General features: G+C 45.0%; 6 protein-coding genes across 6 annotated transcripts; 4 read left to right on the forward strand and 2 right to left on the reverse strand.

Moving 5' to 3' along the window:
• Positions 1-955: 955 nt before the first annotated feature.
• On the forward strand, positions 956-1,384 carry CCR75_001499 (uncharacterized protein; the record flags this gene model as incomplete). Its single annotated transcript, XM_067959602.1, has 3 exons — positions 956-990; positions 1,040-1,113; positions 1,275-1,384. 3 exons carry the CDS (start codon positions 956-958, stop codon positions 1,382-1,384), a joined length of 219 nt encoding a protein of 72 aa, XP_067822544.1.
• A 2,542-nt stretch (positions 1,385-3,926) lies between these two features.
• Positions 3,927-4,943, forward strand: CCR75_001498 (uncharacterized protein; the record flags this gene model as incomplete). Its single annotated transcript, XM_067959601.1, has 1 exon — positions 3,927-4,943. One exon carries the CDS (start codon positions 3,927-3,929, stop codon positions 4,941-4,943), a length of 1,017 nt encoding a protein of 338 aa, XP_067822545.1.
• Positions 4,944-5,202: 259 nt separating this feature from the next.
• CCR75_001497 (uncharacterized protein) lies at positions 5,203-6,153 on the forward strand (the record flags this gene model as incomplete). The annotated part of the gene is made up of 1 exon (XM_067959600.1): positions 5,203-6,153. One exon carries the CDS (start codon positions 5,203-5,205, stop codon positions 6,151-6,153), a length of 951 nt encoding a protein of 316 aa, XP_067822546.1.
• A 453-nt stretch (positions 6,154-6,606) lies between these two features.
• CCR75_001496 (uncharacterized protein) lies at positions 6,607-8,061 on the reverse strand (the record flags this gene model as incomplete). The annotated part of the gene is made up of 1 exon (XM_067959599.1): positions 6,607-8,061. The coding sequence occupies one exon, from the start codon at positions 8,059-8,061 to the stop codon at positions 6,607-6,609; it is 1,455 nt and encodes a 484-aa protein (XP_067822547.1).
• Positions 8,062-15,591: 7,530 nt separating this feature from the next.
• On the forward strand, positions 15,592-18,552 carry CCR75_001495 (uncharacterized protein; the record flags this gene model as incomplete). The annotated part of the gene is made up of 5 exons (XM_067959598.1): positions 15,592-15,919; positions 15,989-16,218; positions 16,277-16,537; positions 16,609-17,597; positions 17,671-18,552. The coding sequence occupies 5 exons, from the start codon at positions 15,592-15,594 to the stop codon at positions 18,413-18,415; spliced, it is 2,553 nt and encodes an 850-aa protein (XP_067822548.1). The 3' UTR covers positions 18,416-18,552.
• CCR75_001494 (uncharacterized protein) lies at positions 18,452-19,138 on the reverse strand (the record flags this gene model as incomplete). Its single annotated transcript, XM_067959597.1, has 2 exons — positions 18,452-18,463; positions 18,596-19,138. 2 exons carry the CDS (start codon positions 19,136-19,138, stop codon positions 18,452-18,454), a joined length of 555 nt encoding a protein of 184 aa, XP_067822549.1.
• Positions 19,139-19,501: the final 363 nt, after the last annotated feature.

The raw sequence follows: 19,501 nt of genomic DNA on the forward strand, positions 1-19,501 counted from the left end.
ACCTGGAGGTACTACGAAGTTGTTGCCGCGTCTCATTGGGCCCTTTACGGTGGTAGAAGAGGTTGAAGACCTAAACGATAGGCTCACCCTTCCCCCGTATATGAATACGCACCGCGTATTTTCCGTGGGTCGTCTGAAACGGTTTGTAGACCCAAATGAGGTCACATACCCCCATCCTCAAAGGAGGCCGATGGTGACGCCGATTGTGAGTCGAGCGTCGTTCGGGTGAGGGGGCGGTGAAGCTACCGGCGCGTAAAGCTGCTCGCAGTTCCTCGCTCCTCTTTGACGAATTTAAAGTAAAAATTTGTTCTTTAAGGGCGAATGGCGTAACGGACTAAGGTTGCCCTGATTTTATCCAGTCCCCGTTAAGTACACTTAATGTACTTAAGGGGATGGTCAATTACTAAATTTAAATAATTAGACCCAGCACTCGGGTAAGGTGCGCATTTGTGACCAACCCTTGTGTATGTGATGCACATGGGTGCATTCACATTAGGAGGGATGACGGTGAGCGTCATCCGTTACGCGAGGTATCTAGAAAGATACGCTCGCAATACATATTGAGTGTTATCTATAGAGATGACGTTTTGACTAATAAAAATAGGTATTTATATTTAATACGATTAGAAATAAATCAGTCTGAAAACTACTTCCTACTTGGTAAGTGCGCACGAGGAGCCGGATTACCGCTTCCGTGACGACACTTAGCCAGACTACTTAGTGCCTTGGGTGAGGTCGCTAACGCGCCCACCACAACTACCTCACTGCACGTAAGAGAAGCTGGTTAAACCGCTTCATCGCTGTGCTAGGGTGTGTGTCTAAGTAGAGCGTGGCCGCATTACGATGTGCCCGCTTGCACGGCCATTCGATGGGTCCGCAGGACTCGGGGCCATAGAAGTTGCTCACCCGGGCACTTTTGACGGCCTCATCCTGTTTGAGCCTGTGCTTACCCAGAATGCACCAGAAATTAGCTGAACAATTGATTACTTTGTTGGCCTGACACTTCAACGCAAGAATTTGTGGCCCTCTCGAGCTGTAGCGGAAGAAACGTTTTGCAACTTGAAGATTTTTGCGAAATGGGATCGCTAAATTGCAAGAAGGGCACATTAACAAGTAGGATGGGACTGTAATATTGGCTTTCATTCACATGTTGAAGCGTCTTTATACTGTTAACCGCCTTTGTGGCTGAAATATCACGAGTTGCAACAACCCAAGTGCTCTATTACTTTCACTAGAGTAGTCGCTCCAAATTGTGGTTATGTGACCGGTTTCAGGGGCTCGAGCTAAAATTACCACTTATCTACACAATGCGAGAGCCTATGAAGAGAACACACAGTTGCTGGTGCTAGAGAATCCAGCGTTGGCAGCCGTGAAGATTGCTTAAGATCTTGAGTTGCTCGAGCCATACGCCGCTTCAGATGGTTTGCTTGCCCAATCGAGATAAGAGTGAAAAATATAAGGAGGAATTTAACTTTTAGCGGTAGAGATTAGTTTCCTACTCGACGAGTGCGTGAACATGCACTTTATATAATTAATTATTTTTGCAAATATTATCTAGCCATGCTTGGCAAGTTTTGGCCATTAAAAGCTTTTAACTCGGCGCTTCTTGATAACACCGTTTCTCGAAACTTTCGCTTATATTTGTGAATGGTGCAAGGACCAGTCAATTCGCTGAGCCCTTGACCACTCATTTCGATATATCTTTTGGAACCATTCATTTTCTTTAACTCAATTTTACATATGCGCCGTAACAAACACAAATAAAAGGTTTGCGCAATCAGGAGAGATGATACTTAGTAAGAATTAGATTTAAGATAGGCGATACCTTAAGGAGTATACCAAAAGTATCGGTTAGTAAAACTAATTTTAATTCAGTCGTAATTTTTTATGACTGAATTAAAATTTGTTTTACTAACCGATACTTTTGGTATACTCCTTAAACCCTCGTTCCGTCTGCCGCAAGAGATAACAGTGCGTCACCTGCGGCTGCACGAACCGCAGCCGAAGGCACAGCACTGTTATCTCTTGCGGCAGACGAAGGGAGTGGTACCCACTGAAGCGGGGGTACCAGAAGAACATTTCTTACGATGGCGTAAGCCATCGTAAGAAATTTTACCCTCATTCCTGACAAGTGGTAGCACTTGTTGGCCTTCCGTTTGCTTCTCTGCCGTCCGCTTGCTTCTCTGCCGTCCGCTTGCTTCGCTGCCGTTCGCTCGCTTCTTCGCCGTTCGCGCTTCGTTGGACTGCACTGCGTTGGATTGCCCGGTACTGCTTCGTCTGAACGTACCTTGGATCGTCCTAATCTGTCGTGTACTCGTCCTTCGAGTCACCACGACCTTTGTCTAGGAAGCGGGTGCCGTTGCTTTCCTGGCTAACGCATCCTTTCCAACCGCACTAAACTCTAGGCACTGTGCCGGTTCATGCGACGCTTGACTTGCTGTCGGCTCGCTGTCTACTACCACAGGCTTTCTACTCTGTGCAGGACATTCGGACGCATGACTACTTGTCATTGCTCTTTTCACTACCCTAGAATTTTTGTGAGTATGACCCCCCCTCAACGCACTCTTAACTGTGTTTGTTACGACATCAGTTGCATAAGCCTCTCACAGGAGCACATCCTTTCCGATTTATTTTACACATACCTCATTAATTCATGATGCAAATCCATCACGATGTTTGCCATATGTGAACAGGAATAGTGCAAGCCACGAGATTTGAAATGACGTCAACGTCGCAGAACTCGACAAACAAATAGCTGCCCGCAGTCTTTCCACTTTACTGTCCTCATTCTTTATTTTCTTCGTAAAAGTGGTATTCAGTGAGTGATACTATATTTCGGCCGCCAGATTTTTATCTGGCACTCGCACTGATGCAGTGCGAAGTGGACATGTACTGAAGCAGTACAAGTCGGCAGTGCCCCGTTACAGTTTCTACCTCGTAACCTCACGTCGATCTACTAAAAACTAGCTTAATTATAAACTAATACAAAACTTGTAGTAAAGTCTTATCTGTCTTTCTCTTTGAGCGCGTCCAGCGACCACATTTGCTACCCATTGTAAATGGTATTTAAGTAACTAACTATTTTAGAATAGGACAAAAGGGTATTTTACCCATAAAGTAAATGTACCACAACAACGGTTCTCCAACCGATGTGTGCCCAATTACAAGTTTTGTCTAATTAAGGAACAGGAACATTGTTGCTATGCTTAGATGACCTCATCATGGAATTAATACATAAAGAGGCTTCATTTATCTGTAATGCGATCACACGATATATTTTACACATACCTCGTTAATTCATGATGCAAATCCATCACGATGTTTGCCATATGTGAAAAAGAATTGTGCAAGAAACGAGATTTGCAATGACGTCAACGTCGCAGAACTCGTCAAACATGTTCCTGCCCGCAGTCTTTCCACTTTACTGTCCTCATTCTTAATTTTTTTTTCGTTAAAGCGATTCTATATTTCGGCCGCCGGATTTTTTTCTGGCAGCGACCACAATAATAAATTGGATTTAAGTAAGTAATTATTCTAGAATAGGATAAGAGGGTATTTTATACATAAAGTAAATGTTCCACAACAACGGTTCTCCAACCGATGTGTGCCCAATTACAAGTTTTGTCTAAAGGGACAGGAACATTGTTGCTTTGCTTAAATGACCTCATCATGGAATTAATACATAAAGGGCTTCATTTATCTGTAATGCGATAACACGATACATTTTACACATACCTCGTTAATTCATGATGCAAATCCATCACGATGTTTGCCATATGTGAAAAAGAATTGTGCAAGAAACGAGATTTGAAATAACGTCAACGTCGCAGAACTCGACAAACAAATAGCTGCCCGCAGGCTTTCCACTTTACTGTCCTCATTCTTTATTTTCTTCGTAAAGTGGTGGACATTGAGTGATACCATTCATGATGAGCAAGACCAATGTTACGCTTTTGTTCGCTCATGGTGGTGGATTCTGCAAAGAAACATGGAATCCGATTATTCGGCGACTCAAGGAGTCATATGTATTGCAGAATGTTTCTACCAACTTCACCACGTTCGATTTTCCGTACCATGGCGACAAGCACGACTCAACGGTGGTGCTGTCGTTCAAAGTGGATTTGAGTAATCCAATAGCCCCACGCGTGTGGAATGAGTCACACGATCTCGTTCACTGGGTGGCTCAAGCCGTCCAAGAACAAGTGGCTAAATCGAAAGATCAAATTAGAAGAGATGATCCAGAGGGCCTCATTCAACACAAATTCATTGGTATCGGCCATTCGATGGGGTCTGCAGGACTCTGGGCCACAGAAGTTGCTCACCCGGGCACTTTTGACGGCCTCATCCTGTTCGAGCCCGTGCTGACACAGAAATCGCCAGAAATCAGCTATATGATTGATTTCTTCGTTGGTCTGACACTTCAACGCGAGAATTCGTGGCCCTCTCGAGCTGTAGCGAAAGATTATTTTTGCAATTTGAAGAATTTTGCGAAATGGGATCGCGAAACCCTTGCTGGGTATCTTCAAGGAGGGTTTTATGATGAGGAGGATGGGACTGTAACCTTGGCTTGTCATCCACATGTTGAAGCATCATTATACTGTCAACCGCCTTTGTGGCTGAAAGATCACGAGTTGCAACAACCCAAGTGCTCGATTACTTTTCACTGGGGTAGTCGCTCCAAATTGTGGTTTCGTGACCGGTTTCAGGAGCTCGAGCGAAAATTACCACTTATCTACACAGTGCGAGAGCCTATGAAGGGCAACTCACACTTGCTAATGCTAGAGAATCCAGCGTTGGCAGCCGAGAAGATTGCTCAAGATCTTGAGTTGCTCGAGCCATACCGCCGCTTCTACTCTTTTCTAAAAGGAATACCTTTTTTTGTTATATTTGTGAATTGTGCGTCGAGCATCATGGTGCTTAAATGTAGTGATTATTTTATCTAACGCCGAGACTAACGTCAATTAGAAACTACCAAATACTGAAGGCTACATGATGTAACAAGCAAAAGATGTATTTAAGAATACTGACGATTAGATTAAACCGGATTATTCTTTTCCTCTCCTACATTTAATTAGCACGATATAGCCCAAGCACACAGTTGTTAACACTCGGTGATTTTCAAGCAACTTGTCGATTTAATTACTCGAAAAAAATCGTCCCACCAATCATGTCACCAGTCCAAGTCATATCATCATTTTCGCAATGAAACTCAAGGCGCTTATGATTTACGCTGCCATCGGCCTCCCCATCACCACTGCGAGCGATCGCGGACCCATCATCGGCGTGTTCGCGCACCCTAGTTCCTATCATGGTGATTACATTGCAGCGTCCTACGTGAAGTGGGTGGAAAGCGCCGGGGGTCGTGTCGTACCCATCCCTTACAGCGCACCGAAGCCGTATCTTGAGCAGCTGCTGCCACAGCTCAATGGGCTGCTGTTTCCTGGAGGCGCTGCTGCGGTCAATGACCGTGCTGAATGGTTATACCATCAAGCGCTGGGCTTAAATGATCAGGGTGTGCACTTCCCCGTATGGGCCACATGCCTTGGCTTCGAATGGCTCATTCAACTAACGACGAACGACACGGACTCGCTCACCAAAAACCTCGACTCCATGAACATTACTCTCCCTTTGAACTTTACAGAATCTGCGCGTACCAGTCGGCTGTTTAGCCAAGCCAGCCTTGAGCTTTTCTCATGGCTTGGAGAAAAGGCCATCACAATGAACAACCATGAGCTTGGAATTACGCCCGAGAGGTTTGATCAGTACTCATCCCTCGCCAAATTCTTTAATGTATTATCCACGAATGTAGATAGAAAGGGGATAGAGTTTATTTCGGCCATCGAGGCGAAACGGTACCCTGTTTATGCTGTGCAATTTCACCCCGAAAAGAACAGTTTCGAGTATGGCGAGTACGAAGATGGCATTCCATACGAGGTTATTAATCACTCGCGCGAAGGTGTTGCTGCTGGTAATTTCTTTGCAACTTTCTTTATTAATGAAGCGCGCAAGAACAAATTGAGGTTCAAAGATCCTAAAGTTGAGCGCAAGGCGCTCATTTACAATTACCCTACCTCTACTATCACGTATCCGGGCTTTGTTGAGTCATACATCTTCAAACACACCTACCAGATGGGTTTTTGGAGCGTTATGTAAAATGCTGCAACTTGGAGTTTGCTTTGAGCTCGTAAAAGGATAAGATACACTACAAACAGATGCTGGAAATTGTAAAAATCGATCTCATTTAAAAAACGGCTTTGATGTGTTGATTGGTTGAACTTTAGTTGTAGAAATGGAAATGACGGTCTTTTGCATGGCCGAGACTTAGAATTTCGATATCTTTGAGCTTCGTCTTAGTAAGCACCCGAACACGAAAAATAAACACTGATTGGCTTGGTGTCGCACTGTGTTGCTTAAGCTTTTTTTCGTGTAAATTCTGGAGGATTTAAACCAAACTTAACAAAAGCATTACACATAAAGCGAGTGATGTTCAGTTTCAAAAGCTGGCACAGTTAAAATTAATAGACAAACGCAATAGTGTAAAATACAGCTCCTCACTCGGCTAAGCGTCACATAAAATCAGCAAATGTATCAGAAGAGTGATCACAGCTATTTGTCTGGAAAATCAACTTTGTCCGAGCCTAGTGGAGAGCGCGGATCATTTGCAGGCGATGCGATCCGGAATGCGCTTTCGACGTCAGCAAGCATAGCTGTCTTCGTCATGTGCACCAATTTGCTGTACCACCACAGCAGCACCATGCTGCTTGCGCAGAGAACGACGTTAATCCAGAACACTGGGGTTAACGATGGAAGCGCGGCCGGAAGGAGTGGAAGCACAATACGAGAAATCGAAGCAGCAGACCCGAGCAGGCCCATGAGTGTACCTTGGGGTCGACCGCCAAGCAGCTTTGAAAATGCTGCCAGCACCACAGCAGTTGTAATGGGGCAACCTACGCTCCATACAAGAAACTCAGCAAGTGCAAGTTGCGCAAAAGGCAGTTGCGCTGGGGCCATCACTAGCAAAATATTGCCCCCTAGCAGTGTCAAGAACCCAATTTGCACCCATGTGACATCCTTGAGGTTGTGGCGGAAGTACTCGATCGAAAAATATGAGAGGAGACCCAGCAGTCCAAGGTAAAATTGGAAATTAGACGCGGCTACTACAGCGCTCACGCTTTCGGGGTCCCGGCCAGTAGCTTCAATGAATAGCGGTATGTTTACCGTCTCGAACACGGACAGAATCCCTCGTGCATTGAAATTTAGAAAGATAAAGACTGTGGCACCAATGTTTACGATACGGTCGGGCATGGTTGTCGGGTCACTGAGCGTATTGCTTGTAGCGGCTGTTCGCGGAGACTCCAGCGGTCCATCGTGAACACTTACCGACTCATCATAGACCGTGAGCATCCCAACGATTGTCAAGATATTAAAAATAATCAGGATCATGCCAGGCGACGTGAACTTATTAAAGTGGATACCCAATACAAACGAGTCCGTATTGGCCACGAGACTTCCAAGTCCTGGCGTCAAAGCATAGCCAAGAAATACGACTGTAGCCAGCAGTGTCAAGTACGGAAGTCGCTGATTAATTGTAGTAATTGACGCCACATCAGCACGACAGACACTGCGATTACCAGCTCCGAAGCCGACAATGAATCGACTGACGGCTAACGCTACCAAGCTGCTAGCCACGTGCTGATCTGCAATCAAGTAGATAATATTTCCTACCAGACAAATGATCGACGATGCGATGTAAACAGACCGAAATGAGTAGTGATCGCACATCCAACCGAAGACTGTCGACGAGATCAGCCGCCCGACTGAAAAAAGCGACGTCAGCATACCCATGAAGGCCAGATCACCACCCAGTGACTTGGTATAGAGAAAAAGTGTGGCCAGCACGACGCCACGAGAGGACTCGGCGGCGAATTCAACAAAATTGATCATGAACATGTTAATGTACCATTTCGACAAGCGGCGACGCGGACTCACGTCAAAGCTCTTGGAATTTGTGGCACCCGCAGTACCATAAGTTGCTGCATTGCTGAGCGATAATGCAGTCATTGCTGTGACTGCAAGGTTGAGGGTACGGCAACTCTGCGTGGCTCGACTGAATGCGGAATGAGCGACGGCAGCAGATCGGAGATCTATTGGGGCTGGGCGACAACCTTGACCTGTCACACGGTATAGTGATTATGACTGTACGAATGAATTTTCTTAAGTAGGGAAATATTAAAATTTACTGTACCGAGGAGATCCACTAACAGGCCACTACTTTTGCGTATAGTCAAGTGCCATAAGGGTGAGCATAGCCGATGCCCGCCTCTCAAAGAGTCGTCGGCCGTTTATTCTGCAAATAGTACATCCGAAATTTCCTCGAGGAGACCAGACTATTACTCAGGACGAGTCCACCAGCATCGTTGAGCTCAGATCGAGAAGCTGGCTGTTTTTGACTTTAAACCTGTAATTGATAGGATTTGCAGCTGTACAAATATAACTAATTTCACTCGATCGTTGCGTGACATCGAACGGGTTCATCCTTTACATCAGCAGTTTTTATTCTAAATTGTCGAGGCAACGATCGGTGCCTTATTGTTCGGTAAGACACCAATATTTTCTCATCTTTTTGCAATATCAAAAAACATTTTCGGGTTGTTCCAGTATTGCCCATCCCTTGCATGTTCTGGTCATTCGCGGCTTTAGAGTGGCCGACGTGTCAATCCGCGGATAGTTGACACTTGGCCGAAAAGCTGCTTATCGGGTATTCGGAACAGGCCATGATCAAAGAGCGACTCCATGTCTGAGCACTGGAGGTTTACTGGTTTGTCGGGGGCTTTAGCGCCAACAAGATGCGTTGTATAGTTTACTTGATGGATAAAACATCCTTTTGTTCTATATAAAACAAATAAATACTTAAATCCCATTTATTATGGGCAACACATGGGGCAGCCGCCAGATTTAAATCTGGTAGTCGAAATCTATTTTAAATTTAGCTAAAGTAAAGTTTTTTTTTTAGATTTATAAAATTAATTTAAATTCTCTTACAGCGTCGAGTGGGTTCCTAAGGCTTGCGCGTTGATCTACGAGAGTAATAAATCGTTCTAAGGTATATGCTCTCGGGGACTAGTTGCCACTTGGTTCTACGAACCCCTGCATCCCTTTAACTACGATTCGTGTAGCTCTACGAGCTTGTACAACTCATTGAGTTGTTGAACCTCTTATTTCTATAGGACTAAGTGACTCTCTGAATCTTGAAGCCTTTCTCTGCTTTGAGGAGCACGGCAGCTCCGCTACAAAAGCGCGTAGCACATCACAGTAACTGATCTGATGCATTCCGAGTGGCTCACTGCCAATACGTCTTTGGTCTGTGGGCCGTTATAACACGGAATGTGTGTGAGTGCAGACCAGTCCATCTCAAGCATTGCTTAGGCAGAAACTTAATCATCTCGATCTGCGCGGGTGACTGCTTTGCTAGTGATGTGCGGCTGTGGGCAAGGATTTCCACACCCTTGCTTGATAAATACCGCAGTGTACTGGATATTTGTTCGACTGCTCTCCATCTAAGGTCACTCAAACGAATGAACCTTTTTATGCGTTGCGCGGAAGCCTTCAAGAAAGTCATATTAGCTCTCTCCTTCTTCATCCAAGTTGTCCATGTTGGATGGGACGTGTGTAGGCCGTTGAACGGACTTCCAGGTGTAACGGGTTACCTTTCGCTAGTACTGCTTCAGTACTAGTGTATCGGAGCTACATCGCTCCTAAAGTCAGAGGAAGACTAATAGACTCAGTTTATTAGTTCTATAGAACTTATGGGATAACAGCTCAGAAAATCGTCCACAAGCTATTAAAGCTTAATGAATCCTAGTTTAAGGAATTCAGGAGTTCGTAGAACGAAGTGGCAACTAATACCTAACAATATATACCTTTGAATGGCTTCTATCTCTTACAGATCAATGCTCAAGCCTTAAGAAGGCACTTAACGCTTTAAGGTCCGAAGAAGAACTGCACTTTATTAATTTATTTAATCTAAAACCTTTCCTAGCTAATTTAAATAGAATTCGGCCGCCAGATTAATATCTGGCGGCGACCACATTTGGTACTCATAATAAATGGGCTTTAAGTACTTAACTATTTACAGTGGGATTAAAGGGTATTTTACCCATGAAATAAATTGTACCACAACAACGGTTCTCCAACCGATGTGGGGCCCATTACACCCTCCTCATCAGAGTAGTGACACCGAGTGATAACATTCGCTTCATTTTCTCTTTAAGGTTGGAATATTAGCAGCTAACCGTTTGGTTGTGTGTTGTATTCCCTTGCCCTATGACAATAAAGCGTGAGTCACAGACTCTGAGCACCTTCCTCGACGATGACGGAATGGTGGACTTTAAAAGTCACTCTTCATCAGAGAAGTAGGAGAAAGTGCGTCGCTCTTCCACGCCTCCTTCTCCAGATGAACGTCGGCGGGTCCTAAATCCGTTCGCAGAACGTGGTGCCGCGATGTCTCAACTGTATTGAGCAGGACACGAGACCCTGAGTCCAACTTTTTTACAAATCCGCTCGATGAAGAGCAAGAGCGGATAATCCTTAGAGAGGAAAGCTCGTCTTCGAGCCGCCGAGATAGCGAAAGCTAAGGCTCATAGTGAATATAGATTCACTCCGCTTAGTGTAGACGAGCGTCTCAAAGAGATAGCGGGTCACAGCTTGGCCATCTGGATCTCCGGGGACCCAGCGAGGAAGCCGGAGGAGATCGCTGCTCGTGACGCTCTTCATGAGCGATACCTTACGCCAAAGGTAATGACGCGAAGTCAGTATCTGACGCGTTAACGTGATTAAGCCCGTGGGGCTTCGGTGACCTCAATGAGGGAAATTCCGATCATTTTGGTTCCAAACGAAACGAGGAGTGAAAAAGAAGTCTAATTTGAAAAACTGGGTTCACCGAGTTCACCGCCTCCGTAATATTTGGAATATCAGAGAGGCTGCGGATGGGACTGATGTTCGTTTGGGTTGGAAGCTTCGCTTCGATTTCGCCAAGGTTAAGGCCAAAGGCCAGTTTCGTTTGGCTTTTATGCCACATAACGAAGAAAGGTCGAGCCGATATTTCAGTGCTTCGGTTGGTCATACAACCGAAGCATGGATCAAAGCCGCACTGAGGCTATAGATCCACCAAATCCCACTTCTAGTTGTTCGAAGCGAAGTTTGACGCGAGTTGACCCTGAGCTCGGCGCTCAAAAACGTCAATGGCGTACGGGCAATCTTGCCGAAAAGGTTTTCAGAGGAGGGGTACCTAGCCACTTCACCAGATACTGGTATTTACCCTAACGACGACGTCGCTTTAAAAGTTTCTCCACGTGAAGCTGAAGTTTCCCCCACGCACCAAGCAGCGCGGGAGGGGGCCGACACTCGGTAGAGGCATTTGATGCTTTAAAGCAAGAGGTGAACTTCTTCGTGAGGTCCTTGCTCGTGTTGAGAGCTCCTTTGAGGCTGTTCAGAATCGTCTTTCGCTGCTGGAGCGTCAAATACATCGTTTAGAGGGTCAGCTGGATACATTGGTGACGATGCAGCAATCTGTGGTACGACCGCCTGTCTTGGCGCAAGTGCCTTTAAGTCCACGTGGGAAGGGTCCCGATATAGTTTAAGCAAGCCAACGTAGAACACTGGGTGTGTACGCAGCTTGCAAGGAAGGTTAAGCGTATAAGCTAGGCCCTTCTTGGCCACGACCGTAAATGGTCCAATAAAGCGCGGGCGCAATTTGGTCTTGAAGACCGTGGAAACCAAGTTGGAAGGTAGACTTTTAGCGTTTAGTAAAACTCGGTCTCCGACCATATAAGAATTAATACAGCCACTGCCTTTGGCATCTGCTTGTTCTTTGTGTTTGTCTTGGCTATCAACCATCGTATCCCTTGCATGACACTAATTCGCGTCGCGAGAAACTCGCTTACTTGTTTCCGAACGGCTACAGGGCTGATATCAGCAAGCCTATCGGCTTATTTTCCCCAACCGAGCCCTGAAGCACGCATTGGGATCGTTAACGGAACGGGTGGCTGTGTGAGACCGTTCACATAGAGCGGAGGTAGTCTGTAGAGGCATGGACAGCGTTTTTTTAACGCAAATTTCCACCACTGGGAGCATTGAGCTCTAGCGCTTGGTCTCTGAGCATACACACTACGCAAGACGTCCTCAAAGACTCGATTGACACGTTCAGTTTGACCATCGGTCTGAGGATGCTCCGCTGTTGACTTGTCCAATCTGATGCCAAGCACTCGGAAAATTGATTTCCAAAATTTTCCCGTGAAACGGGGGTCCCGATCAGAGACAATTGACACTGGCAAACCGTGTTGTCGAAATACGCGATCGATGAACAGCCTTGCTGTGCCTTTACCACCATGGTATCTGACACTGCCGCTAAGTGAGCAATTTTGCTCAATCGGTCAACAAAGACCACTATGCCACAGTTACCGGCCGAATCTTTTTTTAATATTCATTTTATTAGACCGTTTTATATTTGGGCAGCTGGATACTAATTATTATAATGCATTACAGCTGCTATGCGTGGCTCCGCTTGCTACTAATACAATTGTTCTTGCCTCACTTTATAAAATATATCCAGAAAAAATGGCAGCAGCGGTATTGCTTTCTTTGCTTTTTGTACTAATATATATGCCTGTTATGGCCGCAATTTTCTTGCAAGATATAAACTTGACTTAAAGCGATCTTCGATAATTGGAAAAGAGTAAAATATGAAAAATTCAACGATTAAAACAAGCGTTTTAATAATAGGATCTGGACCAGCTGGTTTCTTTTTTGATGCGTTCAGCTGTTGATTCGCCAATTAGCAAGTTAAAATGCCTTCTTATGTATGCCATACGACCCCTTTTGAAATGTGTGATATTAAATTTCATATTAAACTGCCTATTTTTATAGCAAGACAGTGGAGACTCTTAACACCCTACGGGTACGGGTAGACTTGCCAGTGGTGCAGCAGCATGCGCCAAGGGTTTAACCCGTTAACAAGTTTCGCATGTGCGAACGTATGTGCTGACCCATTTATAAAGTTTAAACCACCAATAAATCTGGCTTACAGAGCCGTAGGTCTTTTCTTTGCCGAGATGACCACCAAGGACAGCATCGTGTGCCTCATAGAGGATTCGGTACTTCAAATCCTTTTAAGCATAAAACTTCTCCACTAACCGGTTTTCGGCCTCATTACGAGGAACAACGACGCGCGGAGGATCCACAGCGTCCGTGCAATTGATCAACAGAAGCAATTGTTGTAACAATCTTTATGGAAAGTCTCAATGAGGGCGTTCGAGTTGCTAGGAGCCATGCTCGCATGTGAAAAGCCGGATAAGGCGATGCAAACATGCTAGTTATTTGGTGCTTCAGCGAATCCCATGAAGGGAATGCATCGTTTATGGACGTATCGCACGATAGTGCTCACCCATCGCTCTACCTCCGACTTTGAAAATGGCCATAGCCACCTTTTGCCGTTCTGTTAAGAACAAGGCGGAATCAATGGACATCTCCATCTGCTTAATCCAGAAAGGGAGACTTTCTCCCTCTTTTCCTCGAATGTCTTCACATTGACAGCCAGAGGGCGTTCCTTTGGTTCTAAATCAGGTACAAATGTACCGGGTTGGCATAGATGCCGCTAAATGATCTTGTACCTGGCCGATCAGGGAGGTTTCATATCGCATGAAGGCTTCAAGCCTTGCATGCAGGACCTCTGGTCCCTGGGAGATAATGAACTCCACATCTTCAAGCTCAAATATAATTTTGAGCTTGCCAGAAGCTGCACGTTGCGCCTCTGAAAGCTCTGAAATCTCTTCCATTTCAGTGAGCTTTTCGTCTTGTAAAGACTCAGGTGTAGATTGACTACGACTGCTACCAGGTGTAGCGGAGCTGCCTCGCTCCTTAAGTCTGAGGAAGACTTATAGACTCAGAGAGTCTCTTAATTCTTTAGAACTAAGAGATGGGTTTACCAACTCAGGGAGTCGTGCAAGCTATTAAAGCTTAATGAATACTTGTTCAAGGGATACAGGGGGTCGTAGAACCAAGTGCCACTAGTGCCCAAGAGTATATACCTTAGAAAGGCTTCTATCTCTTACAGATCAATGCGCAAGCCTTAGGAAGGCACTAAACGCTTTAAGATCAAAAAGGGAATTGCACTTTAATTAATTATGTAATCTAAAACCTTTTCCTATCTTATTTATAAAATAAATTTCGGCCGCCAGATTTATATCTGGTGGCGCCCACATTGGTTACCCATAATAAATGGGATTTAAGTAACTAACTATTTTAAAATTAGATAAATGGGTATTTTACTCATAAAGTAAATGTACCATAACAACAGTTCTCCAACCGATGTGCGGCCCCATTACATGTGACGATTGGCAAATTAATCAACAGACCTAATGTGTCATTGCCTCAATATTACTAAATTTGGTTATATTGGAATTATTAAGTCAAAAATTATAAGGGATAGTAATTTTTGTACTTCTTTTTCTTTCCTCATATAAGAATAAAATTTATTACTTCTCTTTTAATATTGCACAAATATCCTTAATTTAGAAACAAGCTCTTGACAAATTACGTCATGTCGTTCGCCCAGAAATTTGCTGGCGTTATCTCTGGATCATCCATCCATCTATCAACCTTGGTTCGTAAATAGCAATTGCCACCAGAACTACAGATGGATTGAATTTTGTTTTACATTCCAGACAATAATGCGCGCATCATGCCTTAATCCAGATCGTTCAATGTCACAACAGTACCTGCTTGACGCTGCGGCAGCTACGAAGGAGCAGCGACTGTGCTCGTATCAAATGTTCAAGGCGTCGTCATTCGGCCATCGCAAGCTTTTATAAAACGATTGCAGTGGTTCAATCGTTTTCGGTACTAATTAATATTAATCTTCAACAGCTGAAAGTAGATCAGTGCTAACTTCTAATTCAAAACTCGACCTAGTAACGTTGGAACAATGAGCGCAATTGAAGCGTCGACGGGGCTGCTCAACTTATCAGATGCAAGCCTTAGAAACTGAGGAATATACAACCTGTGTAAGCCACGTGATCAGTCGCGATAAATACCCTAGCTCACAATTCTCGAGTTCAGCGAAGCGAGTTTGGGGTGAAACTGCGTTCTCGAACTCCGCATGTTTCATTCAGTACTGATGGTAAGCTAATGACACTAATTCTATGAGCTCCGCACATCCTCGGATCATCAGATGCTTATGGAAATTAAGGTTTGCTCCAATCATCTCGCGTTTGTCTTTTTTCTCTTGAAAACAATGTTTTAGCCAATCCGCGCATAGTATTTTGTATACTAAGCAAGTCCTCTCAGGATAATCTCCCATTTCACCGCCTAGCTCAGTTGCGAGGGAATCGCATCGCAACAACTACGAGCCTATACGCGCTAAACTTACTCCTATTTTTGAAGGCTCCCAAGGCCTTGCGCGCGCTCGAATATCGAATTTGACGCCTGTACTCCGCGTGAAGCTGCTTTCAAGCTCTAGTTTTTCACTGCTTTTCGAACTTGCTACTTTAAAGCCTAGAGTACTGCCATCGCATTAAAGTTTGTGGATTGCTCAGAATGAGCGATAATTGGCAGCTGGACGTAAAATTTCAGGGCCGCTCAATCGACTTGTTAGGACGGCTACCGGCCGAGAAACGCTCGCTACTACGAGAATTTCCTCGTCGTCTAGCGATTTCTACGAAGGCTAAGTTATCCGCAATTCCACAGAAAGGCTTCTTTTGTAAGTTTTTTGCGAAAAATTGCGAGGACATGAAAGCCTACATGAAGAAACACGAGTGCGCATTGTGCGTGCAATTCGTGGCCTCTACGTTTAATTTTACGCTGTATTTGCTGGTTCCTGTGGTACTTAAAAGTCTAAAATGTCTTCACCGGTTACGAAAAAGTGGTAAGGTGCAAAGGCAGTGATGGGTTTTGCGTATGAAAGCTTATTGGTTGCTGTTTGCGAGTATTGCAGGAGCGAGTCCAGATTCGATTAAGTCATTGTGCACAGACCGAAATGGCGTGGTGATTGGATTCATTGTGTCGGAAGTCAATGTTGAAATGGAAGAAAAATTGCAAGAGCGAATGAAAGGGATGGAGGAGTTGGAATCGACGGCCAAGGCGATTTCAGACACATTTGGCGACCCGATGCTGGAGTTTGACTTGTTAATTGATCAGTTGGATACGAAGCCATCGGCAATACAGGTGCGTGTTGTCCTGGATTGATTATACAGATGAAAACTTACGCATAAATTATATATAGGCGTGCTCGAAATTTATTATCTGTCATCAGCATTTTCATAATGCGATTTGCCAGAAACTAGCACAGACGATGAATGCAATGCAGTCTTCAAAGGCACGAGCAAGCATCGTGTATGTTGTGCACGATGTCGTCAAGTCTTTGCGAGCGAGTTATCCGCAACAAGAGCGAAATGTAAAGATGCGTGAATCAGCATTGATGTTATCGCTTGAGAAGATTTTGTTCGAGTTGGCTCAAAAGCTGCAGAAAGATGCAAAGCACAATGTACGTACGTATTGAATCATTCTCTTTGGTTTATGTGCATATCGATCTAATTTATGTTGTGTGGCCGACAGCCGAATATTCGAGCAGTGTTTGAGTTCTGGTCTAAGTGGGGCCTGCAGTACGCAGCTCCTTTAGCAAGTGCGGATGCCGGTAAAGACGACCTGATCCTCAAGATTGATGATTCGTTTGAAATTTTAAGGCGTGAGATTCCTTTGTTGTCCGACTCCTCATCGTCTCCCGTTAGACCACCACCCGAGGTTGTAGCATTTATGAAGAAGCATGAAATTCAGCCAGGGCCGTGGGAAATATATCTTGGACGGGCTTCAACTCAGGAATTAGACGAGCTCGATGTCGTTCTTGACCTGAATGCGAAATATTATGGATACAACAACTGGGATCTGACAGAGAAAGGAGGTAGGCGGGGTGGTGAAATGTTTCTGCATCATTACGCAAAATCGATAATGCCATGGCTGCTCCACGCGTCAACCTCTTCTGCCAAATCAAACCTTGAGAAGAGAAAACGCGTAAAAGACGCTTTGGGTCTGCTGCGGGATGCATTTTTGTGTACATGGGATTTGGATTCAACGGCTGTGCGTGCAGTATCTGATATTGATCGCTTCTTACTAGAGGATATGTGGAAGAAAATGGAGTGTGTTAAGTGTCAAAATCCCTCAGCTTTTGTGTTTGGAAAGGTAAGGCGAGTCAAGACGATTCAATTTGCAAACAGTCCTGCCACGGACGTGCTTCTCAAGTTAGTTGAAGACGAGTCGAAGGTAAATTCCAGTGCTCTAGTCGCAGAATTGACGACAGTATTTAAGCTCGATACTATGGCACGTGAAATGATAGCCAAAGTCACCTCCAAGTCTGATTTTTGCTATATTATAAAAGAACTTTGCAATCGTTGTCGCCATCATCAGGTGGCGAATCCATCCGTGCACTTGGTCAAACTTTGTCAAAAGGTTTTGGCAACAAGGAATCCAATGAAGGCTTACTCGTCAGCAATGAAAAGTATGATTTCACGGCAAATGAAGATATACGCAGCATTCGACAAAGACATTAAGTACGTCACGCCGTTGTCTATATATATATATATATGATCAAGGTTTTGATACTGTGCTTTCTTGTCGTTCCAGGAAAAAGCGACGACTAGAGAGCAGTAGTGCTTCATCGTCTCCTGTCACTGAAAGCGAAGCCTCTAGCTCGCCTCATTCCGAGCTTACAGATGCCGAGCTCGCAGCAGTGAAGCGACGAATTCCAAGGCCCCCGAGGCTCAATTTCAAAAAAGTTAATTTGAGAACCATAACATATCAGGAAACGAATGATAATGGCACTGTCGGCGTCGCGATTTCCGGCATTCCTAATGCAGGAAGAGGACTATTTAATCTATCTAATCATCCTTGGCCTGCGTTTTCCGTCGTCTGTATTTTTGGAGTCCGCCGAATAACCAAAGAAATGCACCACGACGGTTTGAATAAGGTAGCGCGTTGCGGGGAGTTGGGGGAAACTTTTGTTGTCGTTAATGGTACCGTACGTGACGTCGATAAGTTTCAGACACAGTATGGCCACCGGTTGATGCCTTTTGATGGATTAGTGGATGCAGACGGCTCTGCCGGCGGCTTTCCGAACGATCGTGTGTACGAATATCCTGCTAATATTTATTGGGACGCTTCAGGATTTTACAACAATTGCATCCTTGTGCCCGGTTGCGTGATAGAGAATCCACAGGACACGACAAGCTCGATTATTTTAAATCAATTGTATATTGTCACGTGGAAGGAGGTGGCAGTGCACGAGGAGTTTTTCTTGGCATACGGCACATCGTATTACGAGGATGACAAGAAGGCCTGCACTAAATCTGCAAAAACAGTATCTAGCTAGCGAAATAGAAGCATCGAGGCTCGGTAGCTAGCCTTGCTACACCGTAAACTAAGACAAACGACACAGTATAAAATCTATCGACTTAACAATAATCAGCTGCCAAATACTAGTTATTTACAATACCTATGCAATTACATTTATGCTCAAGGTAACGCTTGAATTCAGCTGCAAAAGACACACAGGGCACGTTCGCTGGAGATTTAGCCACACACGCACGCATCCTGCGTGATAATTGTGGCCGCATGGTAGACGCTGCGTAGAGTCGTCGGACAAATTTCCGCAGCAAATTGAGCACTCGAAGCTGTCGTCGCTCGTGCCGTCAGAGTCGCGGCCAAACGAGAGAAGGTCGACAGAAGCGGCTCCCGGCAATGCGGCTGAAGATACATGAATGAGATCGAGGTTGGTTACGATGATTCGCTGGTCAGCAATCTCAAGGAATTCTTTGAGAAGATTCCGCGTCCGTTGCATTGCTTCGCACTGAATACTTTGGTCAACAAAATTCAGCGCCATGTCGTTGATAAATGTCTGAAACGCTCTGCATTGATCGTACTGAATAGTGTGGCTCCACGCGCGCCTTGTAATAGTTCTTGGCGACGTCTTCATTATTCGCTGCAAGCAGCCACAACGCGCGGAGGCTTTGCACTCGATTCCAATCTGACGGATCCGATTGCAGAGTTGCGCACGGTCGGCAGAGGTTTTACCAAGCACATAATTCTGCCGCATGGTGTTGTTGAAGACGTACAGCACGAAGTACATCGACGAAGCAGATGCTCTTGCTGATGATACACAAAAGAGTCCTGTGCGAGCAATCGAGGTGTTCTGTAGCTTGGCTGGCGAGCCGGGGGTTACCACTACTTGGATCGTCGGTTTATATAGTCCACATTGCGTTACATGCTTCTTGTTGCAGCTGGCCGCATCGGCGGAATGGCCTACTACTTCTTCTAAAGAGATAAATACCATGCTTTTTCGTAGCAACTAGTCGACCTAAATGAATAGGAAATCGGGCAAATGGAATCTTATATACACCCTGTCACAATGATATCAAAAATTGATAAAGCAATTGTGCAGATCGCGACAGCGCCTGCC

This window comes from Bremia lactucae, linkage group LG1 (assembly GCF_004359215.1).
Source record: "Bremia lactucae strain SF5 linkage group LG1, whole genome shotgun sequence".
NCBI classification, from domain to species: Eukaryota; Oomycota; class Peronosporomycetes; order Peronosporales; family Peronosporaceae; genus Bremia; species Bremia lactucae.